This window comes from Apodemus sylvaticus, chromosome 12 (genome assembly GCF_947179515.1).
Source record: "Apodemus sylvaticus chromosome 12, mApoSyl1.1, whole genome shotgun sequence".
In the NCBI taxonomy this organism is placed as follows: Eukaryota; Metazoa; Chordata; class Mammalia; order Rodentia; family Muridae; genus Apodemus; species Apodemus sylvaticus.
In genome coordinates this window covers 40671275-40686527 of record NC_067483.1, presented here as the reverse complement: position 1 = coordinate 40686527, position 15253 = coordinate 40671275, and the positions used below count along the sequence as shown (strand labels likewise).

Sequence of the window (15253 nt, the reverse complement as noted above, 5' to 3'; positions counted from 1 at the left end):
GTGCAGCCCGGAGAGAGGGAGGGCAGAGCCACATGGTTGCAGAGCCGGTCAGCTCCAGAGTGTGCAGAGCCTGGGCACTAACTGAACTGGCCTGGACTGAGGCAGGGATCCCTAACCAGGGCTGTTCTTACCCACGATGCTGCCGATCAGGTGAGAACTGCAGCGATAGTTTTCATCGAATGGACTGAGATGCAGGGAAGTAGGCGTGGTTCTGGGAGACCAGTGCATGAGGCCACAGTCACAGCCACTGAGCTGGGGTCCTTCATGCTAGAGGAAGGACCACAGCCAGGGCAAGTCAAACGAAATGACGTTTAGAAGAGTGGTCAAGGCTGGGGCTCTGACCTATGAGTTCAGTCAACAAAGCACCCAGGGAAGGGCCGGCCACCCACAATGACCTGGCATCTGAGGATGAGACAGGCAGGTCCTCCTGGATTTTAGGAAGCTCCAGTGTGACACCCCCCCCCCCCCAACACACACACACACACTCCTAGGGATCTTTCCAACTGCACTGCACAGTGGTCACGCCCACACTGGGTTCCAGTCTCCAGCCAGGCAGGCTTCCCACTGTAGCACTCACAGTTACCTGAATAGATCTCATTTGTTCCTTGTCTGCTGAATGTTGAATACTGGCCCCTGGAAAGGCCAGCCCTGAACATTCACACTACCCTCCCTGCACCGCCACCCAGCCCTGCACACCGCTCCCCCCTGCGATGTCTACCCAGCACACGGATCGAAATATTGCAGATGCTTGCTTTGTGCAGAGAGACCCAACTGCAATGGAAGGACACAGAACAAGAGGGGCCCGGAGCCCACAGTGGGGGCGCAAGGGTCGGGCTTTAGGTTTGCTAAGTGTCTCCGGCTCAGAAGGATCCTTCCAGAAAGCAAGCGCTAGCCTGGTGCTCAAGTTCCTCCTGCCTCAGCCTCAGTGCTGGCGTTGTAGGCACGTGACCCCACGCACTGTTAGGTCACTCTTAAGTAGATGATCCTTGGGCCACACGCATGGCTTGGCCCATTTTAAGCCTTTGTTCTGCACTCAGAACTGGCTAGAATCAGACTTCGATTGAGATGCCTGTAAGATGCAGATAATGATCGTTCGTGTCCTCTACCTGCTGGGAGCGGTGGTTGAGCTGAGGCATGTGGAAGGCCCCAACAGGGTTCATTTCAAAGTGAGCGCTTAGTTCAGAATTCTTCTTTATAGAGTGCCCAAGCCCAGACAGGTTCGTGAGTGACTCAGTCCTCCTCCGCGGACTGGTGGCTTCACTGGTGGTCGCAGACAGAGCAGTAAAGTGGGAAAAAGCTCTTCTCTGCTGCCACCTTGTGTCCATTTGGGAAATAACAGCCTAGCAGAGGTTAAGCATCACTTTCCCCAAAGGCTCCTCCTACAAGTGGACGTGTGGAGTGTGGTCGCGCCTTCTCTGCTGCCACCTGTGTACTGGAGGATGCTTGGCTGGTGGACTCAGTGAGGTGAGACTGTCATGGGGCCAGGCACATCGGGAATGTAACTCTGGCTCTGATCTTTGCCTGCTGTGTGCTGCTCTTTCCTTTTGCCCCGCCCCCTCCCGCCTTCACTGACCGAACACTGCCCAGAGAGAGGTTCTTTAAGTCACAACGTCATGGGTGAAAAAAAAAATACGTTTATTTTTCGGGTAAAGAGGCAGCCTAGAAGAGACAAAAAGGAAGCCAAGAAGCTGAGGAGAGGCCAGGTCATGGAAGGAACAGAGAGGCCTGCAGGCCCCAGGGAAAGCAGGGGCAGGCTGTTGGGGGATCCCAAGGCTAGCCTCAGACTGGAGTTGGCATTCCTGGGACTCAGCCCCAGGTACAGCATTTACAAGAGTCTCTAAACACCAGGCCTAGGGGACAGCTCTGCTGGTACAACCGGCCCCCGCTACAGTTGTAATAACTGGTCTTTTCTCCAGGGTTGGGGTAGACCCCATCAGCTTTGCCTTGGCAGAAGCTATCTAGCCCTGGGCTGGGTCCCTGCACTGGCTCAGAAGACCAGTGTGGCCCAGGAACTTCCTGTTCTGGGCTGGTTGGAGGCACGGATGGAAGACCTAGAAAGACAAGGATGATTCAACCAATGTTGGCCCAAGAGATTCCAAACCACGGGCGGAGCACACAGCAGCAGCCACCAGAGGCGGCCACCCAGCACCTCCCTTCCCACATCCAGACCGCAGTCACGCCTACAGCCGGACACAGCCTGGAAGACAACCTGTGCTACGCAGCAGTGGGCAGCTGGCGACTGCGGGCCAGCTGTGACACCCTGCCATATTCCCATGAGGGGCACCAGGGGCTGCATACAACAAGGCGAGGGCTGGCTTTCTTCTTGATAAGAGCAAACAGCCGTCCTCGTCCTCGGCTGAGACCTTTGCAGGGAATCCCTGTTACCACACCCCGTCAGGTATTGCCAGCGAGAAACAGGAAAGGGGGCGGAGCACGCAGTTTCAACACCTTCCTTAGCTCCTCACGTGCGTTAATGTTGAGAAATCACAATATTGGGGGGCAGTGTTTCCTCAGAGAGGCTTATGAGAGGGGAGGGGGTACACCCTACTCTCTGAGGTCAGCCCCTTTTACTCACTCAGCTCCTGCTGTAGTGCCCGGATGAGAGGGTACTGGCCCTGGTTGCAGAAGTAACCCTTGAAGTCATCCAAGTCCAGGACCCAGACCATGGCTCCTCCCAGCCCCTTCTGTTTCAGATAGGTAGCCTGGAGGCATGAGCAGATGTGGGTGATTAAAATACTGTCTACCGGTTACCACCGGGAATCAGGTCTCTGCTTTCCCAATGCTCTGAAGCAAGCTCGGCCTTTGTCTTCATGTCTTTATGCCCTTGTTACCCCAAGGGGATGCCCTGAGCTGTGCGTTCCTGTGGAGGCACCATGATGTTTGTGGAGAGGGCTGGGAGCTGACCTCTCTCCTCTTCATGGGTCACCTTGATGTCATGGTCCATCTCGTCCTTCTCCATCCTGGCTGCCCACACGGTCTCCTCCCTGGACACCTGCCTACCTTCTGGGCTTTAGGACTTGCCCCAATCACATATCCTCTACAAACTTTCCTCCAGGGACAGCATCTACTCTCTCCTAGATGCCCACAGAGCCCATCGGCTGCATTTCTGAGAGACCCCCGCCTGCTGCTGCCTGCCCCAAGAGGCCTGCTCACAAACAGGTGTGGCTCTGTTCCCCCCGGGGAGCTGAGGATCTCCTCAGGAAGAGAGAGAGGCCAGGAAACACATTAAGGAGCCCATATTAGACGGGATAAAAGGCTTCTATAAAGTAAATCAATGACATACATATGTTCCAAACATGGCCAACAGATTGGATAAAACACATGTCTTGCACCCCCAGCCCCGTGTGCATTTCTCCTTCCCATGTGCCTGTAGAGTTAGAATTTTGGTAAAATACAAATCTGGTCAAGAGGACTACTTAGTGTAGATCTCTCTCTCTCTCTCTCTCTCTCTCTCTCTCTCTCTCTCTCTCTCTCTCTCTCGTGTGTGTGTGTGTGTGTTTGTATGTATGTATGTATTTCTCTGTACTGGGAATGAAACCTTGAGCCTTGCGCATGCCAGGCAAGCCCTCCACACAGAGCTGCATCCCCATCTTTATCAATAGGTGATAAATGCGCAGGATTCTGTCGCATGAAGAGGGTGAAATGCTAGGGCATTTACAAGAACACTCATCCTTGAAGGAAGAGAGTTTAAGTGCTGATATTACTGATAGGCCTCAGAGCTGCCAGGGGTGGTGGTGGGTGTGGGGGTGGGGTGGGGGGCACCCCTCCTAACAGGGCTGGGCCTCACCTTCGTTCTGAAACTTTCCACGTCATCAAATCCCACCCATTGGTTGCCCTGGAAGGCATAGGGCACCTTCTGGTCCTCGATTCTGTAGACTCCCTTCCAGGAGCAGACCTGCGGGAACAGAGCCGTGTTAGGGAAGATTAACACTATCAGGCACTGCTAAACAAGCCTGCCTCCATCTTAGGCCTAAAAACCACCTTACAGTAAACACAAACTAGGCTCATTCCTGTTGATGGTTAAATCTCCGTTTCTATGCCGGATCTGTAACTTTAACTACAAATGGTTCTATACTGCCTGCTACAGAAAACTGCAACCATAACTTTGTTTCAAAAATGTTGTTATGGCTGGGCAGTGGTGGTGCAAGCCTTTAATCTCAGCACTTGGGAGGCAGAGGCAGGCGGATTTCTGAGTTTGAGGCCAGCCTGGTCTACAGAGTGAGTTCCAGGACAGCCAGGGCTACACAGAGAAACCCTGTCTCAAAAAAAAAAAAATGTTGTTATGACCATCTTGGTATGAGCACCTTAGAATGAGCACCCTGGTGTGAGTACCCTGGTGTGAGCACCCTTGGTGGGAGTACCTTGCAACTCTGCCTTGGTTTCAGGAGGTCATCGTGACTGGCTTGTAATGCTTATGTTCTCCTTCTGTGACCTCACCTGTTTGCCTGCCAAATCTCCCACTTGGAAACTCCCCACACCTAAACTATAAAAACCCTTATCTTCCCCATGTCCACTGCTGACTTCCTGAACCCTTCCTTAAGGGGGAAGCAGCCTGTGTATACAAATTTAAAAAAAAACAAAAAACAAAAAAACCTTGCTTTAATTAATTTGGCTCTGATGGCTTGGGTCAGTGGTCTGTCTGGAATCTTTGGGATTAATAGTACCTATCCCCTCATGCCAAGAGGAGATCAGAGATTAGAACATTCCCATCCGAGGAAGTCTAGAGAACATAGTAGGTCTGTGGAATCACCTAGGACTGCAGATTGAAACTTTAGGCTTCCTAGTTTAAGGATATACGTAAGAGGTCCAGGATGGGATAGAGTTCCCTTGGCCAGAATTCTCCATGCAAACCACCTTTTTCTCATAAACTACAGGAGAAGCCCCCTTAAAGATCAGGAGTCCTTGGACCTCTACCATATTCAGGATAGCTAAAAGCCATCTTACCTCAAAGTAAGCCAGGATCCCTTTGTCCTTAGTGTAAGGTCCTGGGACACCAGGCCCCACGGCTGGGGCCCCAACTCTGGTGTCTGATGAGAAGGCCAAGGTGAAGGAGCGCCCATAGGTGGGCATGCCGAGGATCAGTTTGCTGGCTGGGGTCCCCTTCTGCAGCCAGAGATTCACAGCGGCATCCTGGTAGAGAAGGGGGCCTGCTTATCTGTCCTTACCTTGGTTCTGGTTGCCTGAGAATGGGATTCTAGAGGGGGGAAGGGAGGCTGGATCTCCTCCGCTGGACCCAAAGGCTGCTCTTAAGCACCCTGTTTAGACTCATCTTCTTTCAATTCCACTCTAGACTCTTACACCCTGTGAGTGAAGCTGCAAGGCCCAATAGCCAGATTTGGGGCTTTGGAACCAGTCAACCATGTACCCAACAAATAGTCACTGGCAGTCCCCGATGCACCAAGCTCTTTCCTAGAGGCTTTGAATACATTACTGAAGAAAGCAGACAGAAATTCCTGCCTTGCTTGGCAATGTAAGGGCGTACCGTGTATGTGAGCCTAGCAGAAATGACACAGGAAGCTGGGGGGCGTGTTCTCTGTTAGCTAGTATGGTGATAAGTTTCATCTGAGAACACGATCAGGGACTTGGGTTTGCATCCCCAGTGTCTACCTACAGTCATGTGTTAGCAGACATGTAATCCTAGGCCTATGGCTGGAGGAAGAGACATTTGATCTAGTGGTACCGAATAACTATTGAAAGATGAAGATTTGTCCTTAGGGCCTATCCTGTGGCTCGGTGTCCTCACAGTGAGTCTGGGCCTCTTGGGTAAAGACAGTTTTCACCGAGTTGATTTCTTTTTGTTGGTTTGAATAAATTATCCAGGATCAAACCCCAGATTTCTGAGAGAAAAACTCAGGTCCCTGAATGACACATTTTATGTATGTACGTTTAGACAGGAGACTGGCCAGAAGCAATTCTTAGGCACACAGTTGGCAAGTAGAAGACATGTGGTCAAAGGCAAAGCCCTCCGTTTGCCAGCCCAGAGAACACCCAGCTGAGGGGCGTCAGCCCCAAACAGCGATCAGCTTTGGGTCTTTATGTCCTCTACTGGGCTGAGCTGTTTAGCTTCCTTCAAAACCCATTCTGTTTTCCAGATGGGGTGCACAGTCAGGCCTGATGTGGCCCTCTAATCCACAGTATGAACTTTGTGAAAGAGCTAGAGAGAGAAAAATGTCCTACTCCTGCCCTCATGGAGATACAGGACTCCAAGAGCAAAAGGCATTCCAAATCTAGGGAGCGCTGTGATGGTTGTCTTGAGAAAGAGAAATGGTGTTGTTATTCTTGACTTGTGACTATAGACTGGGTGTATGTAAGCTATCCAGACTTCTCAGGAAGAAAGGGTTGGGCAGGAAATCCCAGCTACAGTTTAAGACCAGCCTGCCCTTCCAGGCTTGTTCCTCCTCAATTGGTGTCCCTTGCAGTGCTATCAACCTTGGGCAAGGGATGGATATGAATGATGTGGGAGCCATACTGGCTGGAGAGTCCAGTTCCAAGGAGGCCCCTCCCCCCACCCCACCCCCATCCCTTGTGTGTCTGATGTCATTAAAATGACTTGCTCTGTTGTCGGCTAAGATTCTGCAGAGAAGTGACACTTTCCCCTCATAAGTGGCATGGGACAGAATAAAGCAAGCAAACAAAGACAACAGGAAAAGCCTGATGTCTTACTTGGTTTTCCTGTTTTGTTTTTCAGTAGGGAATTGGGGGTTCAAATGAGGCCACTGCACAGGTCCTGCTGGCCCGGAGACCCCCCCCCCCCCGCCTCGCCCACTGACCACTTACCACATTTTGATCAGCGGCTGCCCCACTCTCTCCTTGCCTTTTGTAGAGGGGGCTGTTATGCCCTGTGGTCTTTTCCCAGGAGCTGTGGAAGTCATAGGCCATAAGGTTGATGAAGTCCAGGGTTCTGCAGGAGATGTGGGAAGGGTGGGAACAAGGAGGAGAGATAAGGACATTCCGCGTCCCTCACCCTCAGACCATTCCCACTGTGGTGTTGGACACTGATGTCCTACCCACCCTGCCCACTCCAGCACCCTCAGGTGTATTCTGTTCTGTGCAGGAGAGCTGGTTCGATTATGTCATTTTGGAAGCAATCTAGCTTGGTGTTTCCCAAGCTGTAGCATTGCAGAAGTCCCCAGAGAATCTCACAAAACTGTAGGCTCTGACTCAGCAGGCTGCATTTCTAACAAGCTTTCATACACACACCCCAAACACACACACACACACACACACACACACACACACACACACACACACACTCACAGCCTCTCTCTACGTAGCTAGCCTGGAAATCAGTGAAGAGCAGGCTGGTTTCAGACTCATAGAGGCTTGCCTGCCCTTGCCTCCTGAGTGCTGGATATAAATGCATGTATGCACCGCTGTGCCATCTCTCCAGTGTCACAGAGGCTGCAGCTCCATACATCATACCAAGGACATAGGGTCTAAGTAGACTGCCGGAGACTCACAGGGAAATCTTTTCCACCTCATAGCCAGCATCCACCTGGCCTCGCTCATTCGGTACAGCTGCAGTCAAAAGGAGGCGTTCCCTCCCTGAGGACTGGGCTTCTTCCTGGAAGGCTTTGGCCGGGAAGAAAGCAGCATGAAGGCAGAGGCAGGGGCTAGCAGGACCCTCTATCCTATTACCCACTCCCCCCTAGGTTCTCACATGCTGCGGTCTGAAGCTGCTGGCCCTGGGGGCAGAGCAGCCCTCAGACACTGTAGGACCACCACCCTGAGTCCCTGGGTGACTGACTGACCCTAGCCGCTCCCAGCCATACCTGGGTCAGGGCTGTGAATCTCTCTTTGTCTATTGCCGGGCTCCCACGGTCTCCTGGGTACTCCCAGTCCAGGTCAAGGCCATCAAAACCGTGAGTGCGCAGGAAACTGAGGGCTGACTTGACGAAGGTCTGCCGGGTGCTGGCGGTGGCCACCATGTCTGTGAACCTGTGGAATGATGGAAGGGGTGTGGCCTGAATGGAGCTAGAGTAGAGGTCATTGTCTTGCTCAAGGGCAAATGAGAAAGTTCGAGATCCCAATCATGTGCCTAGACCAGAAAGTGTTCTGGGATGGTTGTCTGGGGGCTGCTGGGTACTTGCTGACAGGCTAGGGGCCTGGTTAAGAAAAGGAACAACACAAGTGCTTTCTACCCCAAGGTCAATGTCACCAGGGGCTGCTCCAATCCCCTTGCAGTCCCTGAACTGTCTCACTGTCAGTCAGAGTTATCTCCATCTCCGGAGTTAGGGGGACAAACAAAGAGACTATCAAGAAGCTGGGGACCTGGGGACCCCCTGGTTGAGCCCCCTGGTGGGTAATAGGAATGCTGTATGCTGGGACTAACCATTGTGCTGTGCAGAGCTCTTCCCGAATCTCCATGTTAGCCTGGGGACCCCTCTCCCACAGCTCCGTTCCCCAGTGGACCCCAAAGTATTCTTAGGCTTCCTAAGACTCTCAAGTGTTTACAGATTGATTCGTTTTTCATTGACTTTTATTAACTTCTAACATAAATGAATAGCGTTAATTCTTAGGTCCTTGTCTCTGGGAATGCCAAGCTAAACATCCTACCGATGTTAATAAAAAAAAATGTGTGATTTGGGGAAGTTGCATCATAACATTAATCAGACTCTCAAAGGTCTTACGGTCCAAAAATATTTTCTTAAATGTTTAAAATTTTGGGAACTATATATTGTAGATTTTTCTAGATCTCTAGATTCATTATCTCCATAAATAAAAACAATTACCGAAATGGACAATAATTTAGCGGCCAAGCTCAATCTCACTGACAAGATATCCCATTCAGCGCTCAGAAAGCACACTAATGCTGTCTGGGATCCCTGGTCCCCGCCCCCGCCCCCTGCCCACTTCCTGGAGGAGGAGACTGAGGCTGGGGAGGTCAGAACTCTGTGCAGTTTTAGATTCTAGGCTTCTGATGAGAAGCCTAGGTTGTCTCTATGGCAACCGGGAGCCATGCTTGCACGGCTGCCATCGCATCCTGTTGAGGGTCTAGAACCAAAGGGAAAAGCCCCAGGGTCTGGGACCCCACCCCTTGTCATGCTGTGGCCTGACCTATTTCCCTGAGGACCGCTCTGTCTGCCCGTGTGCCACATTCCCATGCATGGGTTCTGCCGCCCACGTGTCCGTGTCTACTCACTTCTGGGTACCAAAGCTCCAGCCTCCGATGGCTAACAGGGTCTTGAGCTTGGGGTTCCTGCAACGACAGGAGATGTGTAAGGCTGAATATCACCAGCTCAGAGGACTGACAAGAATAGGTGGGAGGGGCAGTAGCAACTGGCACGAGCCTGCACTGGCCCCTGGGTACATAGCCTGTGTGGGTGCGCAGACAGCAGATCCAGAGAGGAAAGACTTTGTGGGTGACATTGAGGACCCTGTGTCTAACTGGGGCAGCCTCACACAGGTGCATGTACACAAGGGACCAGAGTCCTCAAAGGGGCTTTGTAAGATAGCTGAAGATGGATAATGGTTAGAACATGCACAAGAGGAAGAAAACTCCAGAGTTGGAAACGGTTTTGCAATCCTGATCTTATTCGGATTTAAACTGGAAGGACTCTTTACAGTTCTCCCGTTGAGCCCCATCTCTTCTAGATAAGCACAGGTTACCAGAGATGAGGCGACCTGCCCAGTGCCATACAGGTCAAGGGCAGGGCTGCAGTGATGGAGAGTTTTCTGGACAGGGCTGGGGTGAGGGTGGGGTAACCTGCCCCCCCCATCGCCTCCCCCACCCCTCCCCCAGTCTCACAAATTCTTTAGGCTGTTCAGCTCCTGGTAGCGAAGTTTGTCATTCTGCTCTACTGCACTGATCTGGTGGTTGTTCATTCCAGCAAAAGCGTAGATGATGTGCGTACACAGGTTGGGGTCCACATCCCTTGGTAAGAATCGAGCTGCCTCTGTCCGGTACTGGGACCAGTTGGTGAGGTAGCAGACCAATTTTGCAGCAGAGCCTGGCCAGTAAGGGAGGAGGGAAAAAAAATGTTTCTCAGAAGGGTGCCTGGGAATGGGTGGCCTCTGCCCCAGGCACACAGTACCCCTAAGTGTCTTAGGTTCCTAGACTGAGGACTGACGGCTGGAAATAAACAGGGCTGACTTTTGTTTAGGCAAACACCTCATGGTAAGGAAAGCATTTATGCAAGTTAGTCATGGGGGCCGCAGGCTGCCTGTCAGTGCCAGACCCTCATTATGAAGTTCATTTCATCAAGGGCAACCTGAGCTTCCTGATTTGGGGACCCTTCTCAGCCAGCAGGACCCCTGAGAGAGCAGCGCAGGTGCTAGGATCCTGGTCTCCTGACCCCTTGACCTCCTAAGCCCACACAGATCCTAAGGCCAGGGCCTATAGGTAGGCTTCTAGTTTGCTTCAAATCCTTCCCACCCAGGCAGCCCCAGGCAGCCCCAAGCAGTCCTAGGAAGTCCTGTCACAAGACAAGGCCCAAAGGGAGTTAACATGACACGTTCTTTTGCCAAAGGAAGAGAGGTAGAACCGTCAAAACACAGTTGGGAATACTTCACAATGCCAATTAAAATGCAAATGTCTGCAGGAGCGGGAGAGAGGCATTCTGGTTACAGGCCTGGGCTCATGTTTCTTTAATCTTCCATTAAAGTAGTTTGCATTTATTTGTTATCCCTTGTTGAGAGCCTACATTTATCAATGCCACAGCTAAGGTCCTTGTAAAGATGCAGGGAAGGGTAGCTTGTGTCTGGTGTACTTATAACTCATGAACGGCTGCGAGGGAGACCCTATACCCAGTGGGGGCCAGTGCTGATTGATGGTCCCTTGGAGGGCATCCCTGAGCCAGGATCAGGGCATCTGAGAGCAAGAATTATTGGCTTCATTCCTGCATCACTCAGAACAAACTCTGGGTGCATCTCTCTCGTTCAGTCCTTGTCCATCTGGACTCTCTGGGGCCACTTCCTGTGTAACTTTGCAATGTATGAGGCAGCATTTTATGCTAGGGGCTTGGTGAATGGTGAGCACGGGGTCCAGGCTCTGGGACCTCCTTTTGTTCCACCGGGATCTCTCTTACCACCTCCCAACTGTCCCTCTCCGTGTCCAGTGCCAGTGAGACGGTGGAGGAGGGGACGAGGTGTAAGGCGACTTTAGTCAGCAGAGACTCTGTTCATAAGGCTCCAACCCCAGCCCTGGTCGTCTCTGAGAGAAGAGCCTTCAGGCAGTCGATGGCTCTGATAGAAGTAACCCAGGACCAGAGCTTGTTAGAAGAGATGTGCGTACAAGGATCAGTGAACTCCTCATAGCTAAAGGAAGGAAGAGGAGACCAGGCCAGAGAAGACACGCCCAGGGCCACTCAGGAGGGAATCAGGAGGCTCATGTAGCGCTATACTTCAGCACTGCACAGCAAATGCTACAAATACATCTTCTACAGCGGAGGCGATACAGTGGCCGGGTGACAACAGGTCCTGTAGCATGTGAACCTGCCACTCAGGTAACCCAGCTTCCTCCTCTAACCTGGGGACACCTGCCCACCTGATGTGTCCCACAGGATAACTCTATGGCTGTTATCTTGACGGGTGCTGACATAGGCTGAGCTCTGTTCAGGTGCTTACAGACATTAATCCCAGGCCCACCCAAAGTCCTCTTGCTATGCTGTGTCGATGGAGCCTGGAAGTGGCTGCGACTTTAGGAAGAACTCGGAGAAATTCCCAGCCTCACTACCTCCTCATACTCATTACCCAACACTCCTGCCTCCTCATGTGAGACCAAGAGGGAAGATGGGTACCAGTGCTGCATGCCTAGCATCTTCAGAATAAGAACCCGAGGGGCCAGCAATGTGTGTGTGTGCAAGGATCAGGCGCTGGACCACTGATGCCCGGCAAGCAGGTGGCATGGGAAAGGGACCCGGGAGTTGGAGTTGCCAATGCCTGGGAGGTCCCCTAGATCTTTTTTGTTTGACGTGCTCCCCCGCTTCTGACTCTCTCCAGCTCTGCAAATGGTAAGCACAAATATCTCGCTGGGCTACAGGGCTGGACCACAGGCCTGGTCTTGGGTTCTCTTACCTCTAGGCTCAGAGTCTGTGGGAGAATGAGTTCAAGGTGAGAACTATAGGAATTGTAATACATACTAGAAAGTGTGTTGATGCTGTGAGACAGATGTGGGAACAAGGGGCCTCAAGAGAGAAGACACAGCTGGTGCTGTGGGCTGGAGGGAGCTCAGCTAGTGGGGAGGATGCAAAAACCTTCTGGGAAAAAGGAACAGTGGGGTTCTGGGGAAATAAGGCTGGGGGGCTGAGCTTTGATGGCTAGTCCTCCTAGTTTGTCAAGAGTTCTTAGTGTATGTGTGTGTGTGTGTGTGTGTGTGTGTGTGCATGCATATGTGTAATGGCTGGAATGGAGGCATAACAGAAACAGTGTGTGTGTGCACATGTGTGCATATGTGTGTGTGTAGTGGGTGAAATGGAGGAATATAATATAAACTGTGTGTGTGCATGTGTGTATGTACAAACATGTGTATGCACATGTGTGTGCAGTGGCTGGAATGGAGGAGTATAACAGAAACTATATGTGTCTGTGCACTTGTGTGTATGTATGCATGTGTCTATGCGCATGTATGTGTGTGTATGCATATGTCTATGCACATGTGTGTATGTATGTGTTTGTGCACCTGTATGTGTGTGTGCATGTGTATGTGCACATATGTGTGGCGTGGCTGGAATGGAGGAGTATAGCAGAAACACGGATGGGCTGAGAGTGTGAGCACTGGCCTCCAACAGGTTCCACTTACCCCACTGGACCATCAGCAGAGTCATCACACCTGAAGTAATCCAAGAAAAGAAGACAGATGTCACGAGGACGTTCTCAGGGCCACAGGCCTAGGCCTCACATGCTGGCAGAGGCGAGGCAGGTGCAGGTGGTCAAGGGAAGGTAACTTCACACAAGCCCTGTTTTCTCCTTCCAGGGAGCACTCAGAGGAAACTGTTCCTCTCTTCACCCAGGCTTGACAGCCAGGGGCCCATTTCTGTTCAGACTTTATCCTGGAAACTGGTGGGGGCTTCAGAGCTCTGGGGTGGCTCTAGAGCCTCAGTGGAGGGTGGGGTGGATTTGGGAGGATTATGGGAAACCTGCAAACATGGTATGCAGAGAAAAAGCATCTCTGTGGAAGAGGAGGAAAACCCACCCAGGGCTCCAAAGAACCCACCTGAAGGGCTGGGCAGGAGACCCCATTTTCTGATGCCCCTGGTCCCAAAGGCTCATATATATCTACCAGCAGCCTTGGAGACCCAGGGCTGGCAGGCTACTTCAAACAATTTGTTTCCACCTTTCTGGCGACTTTGGTTTTTCTTTCTTCTTTTTTAAAAAGATTTATTCATTTATTTTGTTAAGTACACTAGCTGTCTTCAGACACACCAGAGGAGGGCATCAGATCTCATTACGGATGGTTGTGAGCCACCATATGGTTGCTGGGATTTGAATTCAGGACCTCCAGAAGGGCAGTCAGTGCTCTTAACCGCTGAGCCATCTCTCCAGTCCCGGTTTTTCTTTTTAATAAAAAAAAATATCTGCATGAAATTTGCAAGGAGAGGTTGGGGAGATGACTTCGTGGTTACAAGCGCTTATCGCTCTTGCAGAAAACGTGGGGTCAACCCCAGCATTCGGATCAGGTAACTCCCAAACACCTATAACTCCATTCAAAGGGATCTGATGTCCTCTTCTGGCCACTGTGAGCATCTGGATGCATGTGGTATGCATAAAGTCACCCAGGCACACACACATAATACAATAAATTATAAATATGTGTATATACAATGTAGATATATAAAATAATATTTTTATAAGAACATCTAGAGTTCTTCACCCCCACCCCTTTATATTGCTGGAAGACAAGCAATATAAAGTTAGGGAAGGTGACCCTTGGCTGGTGCTTCTTGGACTAAATACTCAGGAGGGAAACAAACAAACAAACAACAAAAAAACGCCCAGAGAAGAAGCTCACTGACTACATTCTGGAACAGGCGCCCTTGAGCTGAAAACGATAGCCAAGCCAGCAGTCAGGGCCAGGGGGAATGAAGCAAAGTTCTCCTGCGACCTTTTGCTTCGTTGCGTAGCATGAGGGACCCACGGGCCCGTGTACCCAGGGCTCCTGAGGCCCAGCCCACTCACCTGCCCAGGCTAGGGACCGCACCATGATGCTGGCTGGTGCTGGGGATATCCGCTCTGTGAGTACTGGCTCCACTGGTCCTGCTCTGCTCTCCTATGACTGGCCTGCAGCAGTACAGCCAGAAATGTTGAAATAGATGCCTGAGGGAGGGGAGAGAGAGAGAGGAGGGCTGCGGGTAGCCATGTCTAGTGCTGCGGGTTGAGCAAACCTGACACAGTGGTCTTTGGCAATTCTTGTTTTTCTAGAACGATCTAAGGGTGAAAAATTGGACTTTTGCTATTGCCAAACCAGGAGGCAGAGAGAAGAAAGTGGGAAGGGCCCACGGTCTTCCTGCCACAGTCACGCAGGACTCTACTCTGCATGTGGGTCGGTGCAGGACCATGTGCGGGCCCAAGCAGCCTGGAGCTCACCAGCACCAGGCCTAGGAAAAGACGAGCGACTCACAAGCCAGGGCAGTTGTGCCCAAGATCAACCTCCCCCGCTCTTTTACAGTCTTCTTTTGAACTTAACTCCTCCCTCTGTAAGACAATCAACTCACAAAGATAAGCTATTTTCACAGTGTTATTTTTTTTTTTTTTTTACTCTCTTTGGGATTCTAACTGTTACACCGGCGAGAGAGAAAAAAAAATCACAACGAGATTTTCCCATGTTCTATGACCCAGGTATGTGGTGGCTTCAACAATAGGGCCTTCAACTTCTAGAGGGCAACCCAACATCTCTGAAAGAGGTAGCCCATTCCTGACTTGGGCCTTTTAATTTACTTGTCTGTGGTGTCTAGTAGGGGAATTGTCACCCTGTTATGAGGTGGCTCTATTTAGATCACACACACACACACACACACACACACACACACACACACACACACGGAAAGCTAGTAATGTTTCCATATGACTTTTAAAAAAAAAATGTCTTTAGTGTTAGTTTCCCTTCCCTGTATTCCCTACTTTACCTACTTTCCAATCCCCCAATCCCCTCCCCCAATTTAACCCTTCCTGTTCTCTCCTTCAATGCTATATGTCACCATGTTCCACCTCTCCTTCCTTGAATGCCCACCATAGACTTTCTCTAATTCCCTGACCTCTACAGGTACTCCAAATGAAACATACACACATAGCTCAAAATTTATTCACACACGAGGGA

The 15253-nt window shown here is 51.1% G+C and overlaps 1 protein-coding gene across 1 annotated transcript; it reads right to left on the bottom strand.

Annotated features, from left to right (window-relative positions):
* Window positions 1-1624: 1624 nt before the first annotated feature.
* Chit1 (chitinase 1) lies at window positions 1625-14243 on the bottom strand. The gene is made up of 11 exons (XM_052199823.1): window positions 14116-14243; window positions 12740-12769; window positions 9749-9950; window positions 9143-9199; window positions 7769-7938; window positions 7461-7581; window positions 6778-6901; window positions 4945-5130; window positions 3788-3895; window positions 2576-2702; window positions 1625-2051 (listed from the first exon to the last, which is right to left on the bottom strand). Exons 1-11 carry the CDS (start codon window positions 14138-14140, stop codon window positions 1807-1809), a joined length of 1395 nt encoding a protein of 464 aa, XP_052055783.1. The 5' UTR covers window positions 14141-14243; the 3' UTR covers window positions 1625-1806.
* Between the last annotated feature and the right edge of the window lie 1010 nt (window positions 14244-15253).